Genomic DNA, 14,862 nt, shown 5'->3' on the forward strand with positions numbered 1-14,862 from the left:
GGAACAGGCTGCCCAGGGCAGTGCTGGAGTCACCGTCCCTGCAAGTGTTCACACACCGTATAGACAAGGCCCTCATTGACATGGGTTAGTGGTGGTCTTGGCAGTGCTGGGGAGCGGTTGGGCTTGATGAGCTTAAAACTCTTTTTCAACCCAGTTGATTCTATGATTCCAAGTGCACCCGTTACTGAGGACAGGCTATTGGTCAGCTGATTTCAGCTCATTTCAGCTCACAGGAAGGTGTTCGGCGTGAAGGTGTGAGGAGACAGGACTGTAAAAGGACAAAGAGCTGCTCAGGTTGCTCCTCCCTGGCTGCCCAGGAGCAAGGTCTCCTCTTTTAGAAGTGTCTCCCCAGTAAGTTTTGCAGCTCCTCTCTTGGTGCAGAGGGAGTCACCTTCCTCAAGGGACATGCTTTGCATCTGGACTACATACACTGCAGTGTGTCAGCACCATCTGGACAGCAACTTACCACAGCACTGAAAGGGGGAAAGCAGATGGAGAATAAAACAGGGAAATGGGAGAAGAAAAAAAGGGCTTCTCTGCATTGGGAAAATGTTCTGCACGCCATTACTGTATCCTGCAAGAATGACTTTGCTGTTCAGGGAACTTTTCCCCTTCTTTCTCCCAGTTTCTCAGTCCATAAAACAGATAAGGGATTTCCCCCAAACTCTGGAGGACTCTTGGAGCCAACAAGGAGAAAAAGGAATGCCCACACATCTACAGCTTAACGTGGTGATCTGCTTTGAATCTTGGATGAGAAGAAGCATGGGCTCACAGTGTCTGTCTCTGTGGACCTTGAAAGGAGTCCAGTCCAGTCCAGCACAGAGGAGGCAGCCACGTTTGTTGTGTAAAGGTCACTCCAGATGTCTGTCCATGAGATTACTCCAGACAAAATTGCTCTTTCTCAAATTGAAACCTTAACTTACTGCATGTTTATTCTTCAGGGGAGTGATGTAGAGAGGAACTTGTACCGTGTGCCAGTGTGGTTTTGCAACCAGGCTTTTGCAGCCCTACCACCACAGCACATCTTGCTTGACTTCATCTGTAGTTCAGTTTTCTTTGACTTCTGTTTCACTTCTTTACTGTACCCCCTCTCCAGGACAGCCCTCGCAATAAGCAGTGTAAGTGATTGTGAGGGATCCATGTCTCAGGGATATTTGACCCAAAGGCTGTAAACGGGACCACTTGCCACATTCAGAAGGATGCAGTTGGACTCCTTTGGTCCAGCTGGGCCCAGATTTTCCTTCAGCTACAGGGTGGTCCTTGAGCGGTTATTGAACTAGAGGGTTTTGCGGGCTTTCAGAGGGTTGTAAGGCTTGAGAAAGCTTGGACAAACCCCATTTTTCCTATTGAAATGCAGTTGTGTTCTTTACTCTGAAGACATGGACCATGTGTTCATGCAATTTTTGTTCCTGTAGCAGCTTCACATTTGGACCAGAATCACTGAAGTAAAGCAGTCACTTAGCACGCCACACCAGTCCTTTCAATCTGACATAAACCTCATTCATCTCTGAAAGATGCAGCTGCATCCTTGCTCTAATCTCCATCTGCTCACCATGCCTCCCACTCTGGTGCAGAAGGCAAGATCAGGAACCCGACCTGGCCCAAAACTGACCTGGATAAGGAAAACAGACAAACAACAGCAGTGGGAATTCTGTGCAAGATCTTATATCCACTTAGCCGGGCACAAGAGAGGCAGGAGAATCACATGGCTGAGAGCTGAGGAGGCAGCAAGACCATTATCTCCTTCAATAGCTTCACTCACTCACATCCAATTCATATGACCACAGAACTGCTTTGCTTGGCCTTGGTGAACTTGGTGCAGGAATAACATAAAATCAAAAACCAATAAAAAAGTTGTGTTCCAGCAAGCATCGGATCTGCTAACAGGAGTATTCCCATGGAAGGCAGTGAGTGAGTAAATAAACAGAAATTGCTTTACCTACAGGAGAGTAGTTCATACTGCTATAAATATTATACTCTGCCATACTGCCAGGTTTCAGTACAGAAAGGTAGTAAATATTGCATAAGTTACTAGGAGAGCTTCAGTATTGCCAAGCACATGTGGTAAAAGAACCACAAATGAGTTCTGAAAACAAATCTGAGGTTGGATTAAAATCCACAGCTTCCAAATAAATTAATGTTGATGCCTTGTGCTTGCTTTTTGCCTTGAGGGCCTTCCAGGGGCAAAGTGCTGGTGCTGCCTCTTCTTTACAAAAAAGGAGGAAGTGATCTCCCTTTAATGGAAAGACAGATGAAATTCTTTCCTCATTACATGATTCGAGAACCTGGGGCTTTAAAGATTTATGATAAAATACTACACTCCTGCTGAAACTGGGACAATTGGACACACAAGCATTTGTGTCAGGGGATGCTCATTTTCTATGGGAAGAGGTACCAGGATACCACAAGCAGCAGTGCTAGATTTAAAGATGTTACTTCAGTATTTACTATAGGATTTCCCAAATTAGGACCTGTTTGAGCAAACCCAAATACATACTAAATACTCTAACTTACTGTCAATATAGAGACACTAGACAGAGAGAGATGGCACTCAGCCCCTGCTTGTGTAGACCTCCACCTTGCTTTCCCAAAAAAGAAAGCAAGTTCTACTAAGCAAATCCAGATTTTCTCCTTCTAAATGACTTTTTTGTGGTCCCCTGTAACAGGAATCCAATTTCCCCAACATTGAAGTTGCTCTGAGAATTACAAACATACAGAAAGAAAACGATTTAAAGAAATCTAGTTGTGTATCATTTCAGCTGGTTTTGAATTGGCCAAGCAGAAAATGTCTGATTGCAACGTATGGAAAAGGGCTTTTTAATGAGGTATTTATAAAAAAATGTAAATAATATAATAATTAATAATAAAATAAATAATATAATAATATAATAATATAGTAATATAGTAATATAGTAATATAATAATATAATAATATCCAGGCATCTGTGTTTCATCCAAGGAAGGTAGTACTGCTGGTGGTCAGACTTAGTGCATCTGTCCTCATCTCCTTCAAAAAGTATGTGTTACTTTCTCCCACATCAAGCCTGATGGAATGGAAACACTGAAAGGTAATCAGTAGCAAAAAGCTAGATTTTGACATTGTCATATACAGGTATTTCTACAGAAGTGCTATTTTGGAAGCTACTATTTAAGGAGACTTCAGTAAGACTTCAGGAGATGCTTCAAGTTAACCATCTGCTTAATTGCTGCTAGGATTATAGATGGATTTAAATAGAGCTTTTAGTTCTTCCTTAACATAGTGCCACTTTCTTTTCACCTTAATAAAGCACTTATGCCCATGGTTCATTTTAAGTGCTTGATTAGTGCTGGTGACGTCACTTAAATGCTTCAAGTAAGAATATGATCTGTGTTAGATTGGATCTGGATCTTAATTGTCTGTAAAGTACTGGCCCAAAGCCATGTTTAGCAGTCAACAAGCATGCAAACAAGTCCTGCTTCTAGGAATAGAAAATGCCAGAAATCAGCAAAAGCATGAATTAAAACAACTGTTATACACATTTTCTTGTTCTTGGCCCTTAAAAAAGAGCTCTCTAATATAAAGTCCCTGCTTCAATGTCCAGGCTGGCCATGTCTTGCTGGCAGATTAAGAGCAAGTGAATTTCTGTGAGTTGAAAGTGATTTAAAATCAGTTGACAAGTTAAGAGTCCGCTTATCTTGACTATCATGTTGGTTGTAACGTGGTGCATTTATCACTCCAAAGGCAGAACAGAGGCTGGAAAAGCTCTGCTGGGCTCTGGTCTGCTCTGGGAAGCCTTGCAGCCCATTCTCCTCACTGTGGTCTCTCGCCATCCCCTTGTAGTTCCCTGGGCAAGAGGCCAAGTACCAATTCTGAGCCATTTAGTTCCATGGTAATCCAAAAGAGATTTTGTGCATATGTGTCAATTATGCTAGGACTTTAACAAGCAAAGAGGGTTCTGCTTTTGTCTCTCTACTATATCCTGTGTCTTTTCAGTATAAAGAGAAAGATGGGACAGCCAGGCACTCCTGGCTGTTTCCTAAGGTACAGCTGTGAACAAGGTCTTTGACTTCTTCTCTCCAAGTGGAAGCACAGTCCTGCCCCACCAGACTCACTAGAGAGCCCTTCTCACAGTAATTTCACTTTGCATTTGTTTTTATACTATGTGAAAGAGGGAAAAACAGGGTGAGGACTCTGTGTTCCCTTTGCTTCTCTTTACTGCCAATACCATGGGGTTAAAAACGACCATGTGTTTCTTCCAAAGGTATTAGCATAATTATCTCTCCACTCTGTGCAATAGCTGGCTGTGTTCCACAAAAGATTTCATTTAACTAATCCTGCTTTAGAAACTCATACTATTTATATCTTCCAAAAGCAACTTCATCTTCAGAAATGCCCTTTAAAGGACACATTTTGTTCTATTCTGACCATATGTTTTCACGGTGATCTGCCTATTTTAAAGGTTTTCAAAGTTTAGCATCCAGGCCTGCTCCCCCAGATGCTGCTTGTGTGTTGCTGTCTAATGTTAGTCATGCAGCCTGCTCAGCTGTTTGGTTTCCGAGCAAACCAGTCTGTATTTATCTGATTACTTTGTGTTTGGAAAGTCAGTGTGAAGTTCCCAAACACAGGGGGGATCCCCGGCACTGACTGTCAACACCAGCTAAGTTTGTCCTATGGGCTTTGCCACCAGCCGTGCTGGGCTTTCTCTCCCAGAAAGAAGGTCCTTTTTCTTTCTTTTAATTGGGATTTCTTCTGTTCATTTCTCCACTTCTTTTTCCTGATTTATACTGGAATGTGTGAGAAACTGCAGCACTGAGTAAATTCAAACCAAAGAAATACAGATCAAGAGTTCAAACATTCCCATATGGGAGGGTGAGGCTCATTGCAGTTATTATTGCCTCTATAGAGGCAGAGGCACTGCTGTTGAGAAATCCCCATGCAGGATATGTCTCTTTTTGTGCTGGTGAGCCCGGTAAGGCTTTGTTAACACTGGAAAAAGTTGCCCTTTTTGATAGACCTCATGGTCTGTTGTCTACACAGAGGAAAAAACATTTCTTCATGGAGAAAATAGCCGTTGCAGAGATGCTTCAAAAGTTGTCAGTTTCCCTGGGGGGAAATCTCTGGAGCTCTGTATAACCTTTATCTTCACGGTGGTTTTGATGCTTTTTAAAATAACATTTTAGCCAAGACTGGGGATGTTCTTCTTGCCATTTTGTTTTTCTGTAGCTGCACTTTTCAGCTGTAGTTGCTCAAAACCAAGAATAGTATTTTCCTCATACCAAGCTCCTCCAGGCAGTTTGCTTTTGCAGTTTGGCACCTCAATGCTTTTGAAAGAGTCAGTGGGTATCTACATGAATGCACTGTGAAGGAGAAATATGCTTGTGTATAGGGAGCTCATGAGTGGGCATGGTTTACATGGTACTTATTCCATCATTGGAGATAAGGTGTATGTGGGAGGAAAAGAATCCTCTGTGAATGAGTGTGTAAGTTCATGCGTGCTTTGAATAGAGGAGACATTTCTGTGAGTGAACTTGAAGTCCTGTTGCATGAGACAGTCCTCCTCATGCTTCCCATTTTTATTCAGATGTTTGGGGGAGAAAGGTGATTTTCCCCATCTTTTGGCATAGCTCGCTGGGCCAGACTGGTTTTCTGGAGTGGTCTGACATAACCACTAGAACTTCAGTGCCCATTGCAGCTGAGTAGTTTCCATCTGCGACTGTACATCCGCTGCTCCTTGATTTCTTACAGTTCATTTAAGCCTTAAAATAACTAATGAACAACACCAACACTGCTGTGAAGCAGTTATGGCTGTAGTGTGCATACCTACCTGTTGCACAGTCACAAAGATAAAGTGAGATCACACATCACCACATACAGTCTGTTCTTCTGTTGTGACGACCAGGTCATGTGCACATATCAGTGTCCTCATGCACATAGCACATGCACTTAAATGTTACATACCTGTAGGTGTACATGACTACTCACATAAAAAACCTTTTGATAATAAACACTGTTTGTATCAAGCCCAACAGTAAAATCAGAGCTTTCCATCAAGAACTTGTTCAGTTACAGGAAGTACTTCATCCAGAGCAATGTTTTCTGCCATTTCCTTCAGTTTCTGGGTAGACTAAACTCTGCCTGTAACTACATGTAAATACTTGCAGTTTAGAGACTTCCATTTAAAGTGTAAAAAGAGGTCAAAAAGTAGCAAATGACCAAGTTGAAATGTTAAATTATACAGGTTTTAGTTACTTGATGGATATTTTCCAAAGGAAATACCTGCCTTGGGCACTGCTTGAGCAGAATAGCTCTGGGCATGAGGCAGTGCTGTGCAGTGAGGGGGGTTTGTAGGAGTACCAAGATGTGGGACACAGGACGCACCAAAGGACAAGTCCAGGAGATGGGCATGGTGAGCACTTGATTAGTGTCCAGGGAGTACCAGTTGAGCTCCCACAGCCACGATCAGGCAGGATGTGCTCTTGCTGCTGTGGCTTAAAGGGATGTGATGGGGAGAACTGGGCTGGGGGAGCATCTCCAGTCCTCACATTACTGCTTGGCCATAGGGAAATGATTCCACCTGCCTTCATCATCATTTCCATCACATGTAAGCCAGGAACAGTTGCACCTGCCTTCTCTTCCCCACAGAAGTGGTTAATCAGCACCTGATTATGCTTGAAAAACCCTATTAAAAATCCCCTATGTGATCTGCAAAATCTGACCCAAGTATTCCGTGTCTGTTCCTCAAAGTAATAAAACGTTTGCACATGCAGATAAAATTGCTCTCTGGCACAGCTTAAATCTGGAGCTGACAGACCCCACCCTACCTGCAATGGGAGTCTGGAAGCTGTTTGTGAGGCTTAGGTGAGCATTAGAGGAAAGCCTGCGTGGAAAATAACGGTTCCATAATCAGTGCAGGATTTGGGTGGTGTGGCATACTAAAGAACAGGGCCATTCACCGCCTAATGAGGATTAAAATAACTCTTGAATAGCTGCCTTATTCCCCGAGCATCCTGTTCAATGAATGAGTCACAGGATTACAGTTGAAAAATAGGCTGGAATGGTAGAACAAAAACCTGACATAATGAATATTGAATTAAGGGTTTGAGGACAGTCTTTAATCTGGCATTTCCAACCCCTTTAATGACTGACATGCTGACTTTACTACTAGCTTCATTTTTGGCTTTGTCTTGCTGCAGTCTCTGTTTTAGGGTCAGTTTGTGTGGGTATCGTTAGCCAGGTGAAGAAACACACTGCAAGCAGGATACTCACAGCAGAAAAGTACTAAGAAATTAGTTATTGGCTAATGTACATGGAAGACAGCTGGGATTTAATGATTTATTAGGCTAAGTGCTCACCACCTCTACTAAGGCACTGCAGGGTCCTGGCTGGCTTCAGACCGCCCTTAGGAGAGATCCACGGGCTCAGCCTCCTCAATTCCCTGGGATGGTCCCAAGAGCTGGGAGCTGATGTCTGCCACCATCTCTGTCTACTCCAAACTCATGGGAAAAGGTTTTGCACAGCAAAGGGATGATGCTCACTCCCCTCACCCAGGCATCCTGCTCAGCTTTGCTTCACCAGGGTTTGCTCAAGTATAGCTTCATGCTGAAAATATTTATATTCCCATGATCAGTTTTTGGTCTGCTTTCCCCCTTTTTCTCAGGGTCTGCAACTCTTTCAGTTCCTAAAGCCTGAAGTCTCTTGTTGTATTTAAGTACTCTGGAAGCTTAACCCTTAAAAGGGATTTTTCTCTTCATTAGTGCAGATGCCAAGCACTTATTTTGCCATCAGAAAAAGAAACCACTTGTTACATCCTTCTCTGAAAACCTCAGCTAGGGAACAAGGTTCAAGGTAGGCAAATGCTGAGGTTGCTGAAAAGACCAGAGTGGCAGAAGGCAAGGAATTGTATTTCATAGGCTAATTGCTCCTGTTTAGTCCTTTTCTTTTGTCCTGTCGACTATAGATTTCAGAATAGCTCCCAGTACTTCAATAAATACTGTGAAACTAATGCAAAATACTGTCAGAACTATCATGTATCTGTAATGTAGTTGACATATATTAAAAATATCCTTGCTTTCAGTTTTTATAAGGAAACATGTTAGGAAAGACAGGCTAAAAAACACAGCATTTTTTTCCATATTCTGACACTTGTTATTTTTTCCATTCTAGAACACAATAAATCTAGTTTTTATTAGCAACAAACACATACAAAATCCCTGAGACTGAAAAAATATCCCCTAGAGAAGACTAAAACCAAGTATCAAAGGAAAGGGTAAGTCTACGCAAAAAAACTTGTTTCTTAAGAGGCTCTCCAGGATAAGGGCAATGTAAACTCATTTGGGGCTACTTACAGTTGTCTTTGTCAATTATCCGGGATTTTACATCTTGAGACAGACAATTCATTTAGTTAGTGATTTATGATGCAAATCAGAGCTGTCTATTCTGGACCAAGGGAAGAGGAGTTCCTGTCAGTGCTGAGATTGGTACCTTGGCAGATGAGGAGAGCTGCCTCTCTGAAGAAGGGGATGAAGGGCTGTCCAACAGCATTCCCTGGAGCTAATCCAGATGCTCCATTCCAGTTGCCCATCAGGGGTGTTCTCAGGTCGCCAGAGGCAGATCCTGGTTTACTGTGGGCACTCACAGTGACTGTTGCCCAGAGATGTCCAAGGGAGCTGCTATTGCCCCATAAGGACCATAAAGCAATTTCCATATGCAGTGCAAAAATTATAGTTTCATGTTTTATCATCCTCTGTGAAAGATGGTTGAGGTTCTTGAAATCAATTGTTAGATGCCACGTCTGACACTTGACTGAGTCTCTTAAAAAATGCATGTGCATTTTAGGAATTAATAGAGGGATCATCACCATCATGGAATCATCATAGAATGGTTTGGGCTGGAAGCGACCTTAAAGCTCACCCAGCTCCAATCCTTTGGAAAGCTCACCCAGCTCCTTACTCCTTTGGAAAAAAACCGTGAAGCCCTAAAAAGCCCTGTGTGTCCATATGTCTTCCCCGGACTGCAAAGGCATTGGGAGCACTGGTTTCACATCTGCCAGCAAAACAACTCATTCTTTCTGCTGATTATTGTATCTGATCACTCCTCCAGCTGTGCTAAGAGGTTTGGTATTGTGGTCTGATGATGCAGAGCACTGCGAATCCTTTATTGGAGTTTTCTAGTAAATAGCTTTGAACTCAAATTCTTGTCTCTACAATAGCTACGCTTCCGCCTAACTGTCACTTCACAATTAACAGCATTATCTTGTTAAACCTGAAGAGGTGCAGGAAGGCTCAGCCATTGTTGTAAAGCATTTTATTGCTTAGAAAGTGTTTACAATAGGCTACAGAAGCGGTAAATGAAGCCCAGTGCTGCATTCAGATGCCTGATTAGCTCAGCCACATGAAAATGCCAATAATTCAGGGTCTGACTATTTTGGATGCCATTTCTTAAGCAATAGCCTCAAAGCACCTGAGGTTTTTAGAGGAAAAGGAAGGGAAGGGGGAAAGCAAGGGGGAAGGGAAAGGGGAAAAGGAAGGAGGAAGGGAAAAAGGAAGGTGGAAGGGAAGAAGAAAGGGAAAAGAAAAAGGAAAGGGAAAGGGAAAGGGAAAGGGAAAGGGAAAGGGAAAGGGAAAGTATTTGGGGTGAAATGGAATGCCAATTAGAACCAGAAGGCAAAAGTTTCTATTCATGTAGGCGCAGGTGTAACTGTTCTCAATGAAGACGTACTTCACTTCCATTCAGGAGCAAGGTTGTGAGAGTAAATGACTGCAATGGAGTATTCAGTGTTTTCAGGAGAGAGAAACCTCTGTTGTTTCCGTTCAGGAACAATGAATGTGTTCAAGTTATGTCAGCCACTGTTTTAAATGCTTGCATTTCACACACACAAGTGTCTCCATCTCTGTGTAACCTTTTATCTGTCAGCTCCTGCAGTGTGTAAGCAACATTAGTCGGGAAGAAAACAAACTGTTTGGATGTTTTCTGTGACTTGCTTTGTAAATGTAGCTTTTCTGTAACCAGGCTGGAAGTCCTTGCTGTCCTTAGCTACCCTGCATGACTACAGCCTTACCTGCCTGAAACCCAGAGGGACTAGCACAGGAGCCACAGGCTACTATACAACGGACGTGGAAAGTTGGTGACCTCCTGGGGAAACATTTCACTCTCTAAGGCTTTCAGGAGAGAAGTGTCTGTATAGCAATTTAGTCCTGTTCAATGAATTTATCAACTGCTAATGTCAAGGAGAGGTCCTAAAAGTGTACAACAGGCTCATTACTCACTACGTAGGTTGCAACTTTCAAAAATCGATTTAATAACTTATAAATAAGGTAATAAATGGTGGGTAAAATAACCCAAAATATGTGATGGACACCAAGTTGAACATGAGCTAGCAATGTGCCCTTGTGGCGATGAAGGCACCAGCATCCTAGACTGCATTTGGAGGAGTGTTGCTGGTGAAGGGGGGTGATCCTTCCTCTCTGCTCAGTATTGGTGAGAAACATCTGTAGTTCTGGGACCAGTCTGTTGTCATCCAAATAAATAACCTCTGGTTTTAATCCTGGCTGTACACAGACATTCAATGTACTGTGCAGGGAGACGAGTTTCCAGTGAGACAAAGCAGCAGCCAACATGGACTTATCAGAAAGAAATCATGTCAAGCTAATCTTAGTTTTCTCTTTCACCATGGTTTAATCCCTGGTTTGTGGCCAGGGATTAATAATTTATATGAAGAAACACGACCTTAGCAAGATTTTCAGCAGTTTCTGTGAAGATAATGTGAGACTAATCTGAGAAACATGTTCTTAGTGAACCTCTATGGGGTAGATGCCATAATAGCTGACTAAACATAAAAGGTAACTAAATATTGGAAGGATGAACTGATGCGGTTCTGCTTTTAGTCTTTTTTTCTTTTACAGGTGGAAAGGAATTTGCTTCTTAAATTTGCAGATGATAATAAGCTTGGATGACCAGGAGTCTATTAGAGGGCGGGATTAGAATTTAAAATGTTCTTGACAAATTGGAGAAATAGAATGAAAAAACATTGATTAAATGGAGAAAAATGCCACACATTGGACTGAAACAGGAATACTAAAAAGCCATCTATTTGTTAAAGACCCATTGGACATGCAGCATGTCTTTGAAAAAACAATAAGAAAAGAAAAGATCATGCAAGTTTCTGTGAAGAAGAGTAGATGATTGGGAAAAATCAATTCACTCCACTCTATACTGGCAAGGTGTCTTCCCAGAAACATATTTCATATTGTATTCCAGATTTGAGGAAGATCAAGGTCAACTGGAGAGAGCACAGGATGCTAGAGTAACAATCATCAAAGGCAAAGCAAGTTTTATAGGGAAACATAAAGGATATGACATTGTTTATCTTGAAGAATAAAATTAAGGAAACGCATAGTAAAAGCTTTGTCATAAAGAGCTATTGCAGAAACAAGAGGGATTTTCTCCATGTCCCTCCTGGACACGAAAGACACAATCGGCCAAAAAGTTAGTAAGAAAGACTTAGTGAACAAGATCTTCTGGGAAGAAAGCAAAATATCAGTGACAGGGTTTTAAGAATATCAGACTAGATATCAGACTAGCCCATCCTGCACTGGGAGAGCATGAGATGCAAGAAGATTTCTTGGAATCTCTTCTCACCCGACATTACTACAGTTCCATAATGGGTTTTAAAGACCCAGTCAAAGAGTTCACTTCTTATTGAAGGCTTGTCTGGAAACTGAAGATGACAGAAGTTTATCAGGAGTTGCTTACTTTATTACAGTGAGAAAGTTGTTTTCCAACCCAAAGGGTAGTTGCTAACCACAATGGTAGCAGTCATTCTGCCATTGAGCACTCTTACTTTGCAGCACGATGCATTTAAAACCGAATGCATCAGGTCTTAGAGCATTCTCACTTCTCAGGGGAAGGAAATGTGCAACTCCACCTCTCTCATTTATGAGGCCACTTATTTCTTCTTTCCCTGTACTCGCACTGGATGTTGTTGTTGAGGTTGTGCTCACAGAAGGAGAGTGGTTTTTTTGTGTAGCTGGGGCTAATGTCCTGAAAATCTCCATGCTGGATGGAGATGGAGTGGTGGACTGGGGGCTGTGGGGTTTCAGTGGTTCCCAGGAACACACCACTGATGTTGGTACACCAGCGGTGGTTTGCTCCTGTCTGGCCACGCTCCTCACCTTTGCAGATAACTCAAATTTTCAGGCTCAGCACAAGGGGAGCAGTTTCCCATTATCATGCTTGTCTTGCATCTGGAATTTTAAGTGAACTACATAACAGACTCTTCTGCTTTCTTAAGCATTTTCTCCTCCTTTCTTTAATCATGCTGAGATTTCCTGTGAATGCTGTGAGCTGTAATTATCATCTGCAGATCAGTGGCTATGCTGGGCTCTGTTTCTTAAAGGGATTTTGTTTTTTTCTGTGAATTTCAGATGACCAAGAGCAAAATTATAATCACCTGATACTAAACAGTGCCACCCAGACACCTACACATGGTAAGAGAAAACAAAGAGCAAAATTACACATGTTGTAACTTTCCTCTGCCAGCCAGTAGCATTTACTGGTATTGAAGAACGTTTAATGTTAATAGAAATGTTCCTATAGCAATGATGCATGAATGATTGTTTCCATTAACATTAAATATAGGACCATATTTTAAAATCGGGCTTGCAATGAAATATGGCTTAGTCTTTTACCTATCACCCTTGTGTTTCCCCATGTCTGATTGCTCTTTTCTCCCTTCCACATCAGAAAGGTGCTGTCAGATTTAACCAACCAAGACGATAAAAATGACAACCAAAGAAAAGTCCATCTCGTCAGCCAAACCGCTCAACTTATAGTGCTGCTTGTGCATACATCTAAGATAGGTTAGAAGGACAGTGAACAGGGGGCAAGGGCTCCTAAGATTACATGATTTGGGCATAAAAGTATGTGGCCAGAATTTCTGTTCACAGCTAAATCCAGTCCATACTTGCATGGGTCCATTTGGGATAACCTGCTGATGCCCCTGATTCACTACACAATGTCTCTCCACTTTCTAATATGCACGATAGGTGAAGATCATGGAGAGATTCAGGACTCCCCTTGCCTACTTTCATAAACAGAAGTGCCTCCTTCTCAACCAGTTCGAGAGGTTGCTCTCACACCTTCCAAATTCTCTTTATTTTATTGTGGAGAAATGACATTTCTCTGACCTTGGGAACTTAAGAAACCCAGAGCAGCTTTCATATCCCTACGCCCCCCACAAACCTATCCCCATAGCCTCAAAAGGGACACCTCAGGAAATGTCTGGGACAGCCTGTCACCACCATATAACCTGTCTGGTCATCCCTCTAAAGGGTGAGAACAGCCCTTCAGAGCAATTCCAAAGCCTCTCTGGGTTTGGTCTTTGTACCCAAACAGCTTCATGTGTGTTAATACCCCTTCTGACAGTGCTTCTACTGAGCTCTGGAAAAACACTCTATGTACCTCACCTCTGCACATGGTTCAGCACATTTATTGGCACCTCTTTATCCAGCCCTCCTGGTCTAATAAACTTGGGAATGCCCTATGTAATCCTTTAGCCAGTTTCAAGAGTTCATTCAAAGATACTGCTTGTTTTCCCATTTGTTTCCACCCTCTCATCCCAGCCAGGAGATGTTCCATCGCTTCCTCCATGGCCAGAAACCCCACTCCTCTCTTCTCAGCCCTGTCCTCCAGTCCCTCCTCCTCCTCTGCCCTAGCTCCCTCCTCCTTTTGGTGTCCTTGGCCCACCATAAGCTCTTGAGTCTGGCAGCAAGTCCCTCCCTGCATCACAGAAATCACAAACCATACAAATCACTTGCAGCTTCCTGGCTCCATCCAAATCCAGACTAGTCACTGCCACCCAAATCAGTGATTTCCCCTGTCTCTGTGCAATCAGTCCAACCTCTGAATGAACCCCCAGGTCCTCTCTGCTTTTTTCCCTCTTCTGCTGCTACCTTGTTTTGGTCTTGTCTTTGTTCTTCCCTGCATCCTTTACCCTCTGAATGTGATATATTCCTCCAGGATTTGTAGCTGGAACTTTCCTTCTGCTGAGGAACCAGTAAGGGATGGGTAAATCTCATCTTGATATATACTTCTTGCAGCTCTGAATCTCTGTATTTATTACTATTTTTGTTCTGGTATTTTTTTTTAATACTGAAACTTCATCTTGATTATTATTCTGGAATCGATTGTGTACTTGTATGGCAATTTCCATGTTTCTTTGCAGCAAAAAAGTGTGAGAGAACAATTGCCCTTGAAAAGGTCACCAAAAACCTTTGGTGTTTCTCCTTCTTAGAGGATGGGTCAGGCAGCATCTCAGCCTGCAAGTTGCTTTCAGTTGTAAGACTACAGTATTAGCAGTTGGATTTTTTTCCATGTCCCCCAGAACTCGGAAGAAATGACGTAGGCTTTAAACCTGGAAGAAACAGAGGAGTATTTAGTGAACCTGAACTGACAGACTCAAGTGCTCTTCAGGCTACTGATTTTAAAAAGAAGAAGAAGGAAAAGATGGCGTAAATGGGTTAAATTTATTGCCTTTTCTCTGGTCTTACTACCTGTTCTTCACATCTAGCACATGCTGGGTTCTGAGAACTACCCCAGCAGAGCCAGATGAGTCCCGTTTACCTGTGCCTCTGCCCAGAAATTTTAATGCAGCTCCATCATCAGGTCCCTATTGCATTCAATAACTCAAGGTAACAATATGTGCTATAACAGATAACTTCCCTCTGGCCCTGGCAAATGCTTTTCTTTTTTATGTACCTGAAAGACAAAAATCAAAGCAGATGTACAGAGATCTTGGATTAGAAACTTTTACCTTTTTCTGCACTCATTTCTTGCATTTACTGTATCTTAATAGTTTGGTTGTACAAAGTGACTTGAATAATCTG

The 14,862-nt window shown here is 42.4% G+C and overlaps 1 protein-coding gene across 3 annotated transcripts in view; it reads left to right on the forward strand.

The window, feature by feature from the left end:
• The window catches only part of SHISA6 (shisa family member 6), a 234,341-nt gene that overhangs the window by 196,574 nt on the left and 22,905 nt on the right, over window positions 1–14,862 (forward strand). For 2 of the 3 annotated variants that reach the window (XM_030506510.1, XM_030506509.1), the window contains one exon: window positions 12,403–12,465. The exons of the other annotated variant lie outside the window; for it this stretch is intronic. In XM_030506510.1, the coding sequence (XP_030362370.1) occupies window positions 12,403–12,465 (63 nt within the window). The remainder of the gene's footprint in view (window positions 1–12,402; window positions 12,466–14,862) is intronic. 3 annotated transcript variants of the gene reach the window in all.

This window comes from Strigops habroptila, chromosome 14 (genome assembly GCF_004027225.2).
Source record: "Strigops habroptila isolate Jane chromosome 14, bStrHab1.2.pri, whole genome shotgun sequence".
Classification (NCBI taxonomy): domain Eukaryota; kingdom Metazoa; phylum Chordata; class Aves; order Psittaciformes; family Psittacidae; genus Strigops; species Strigops habroptila.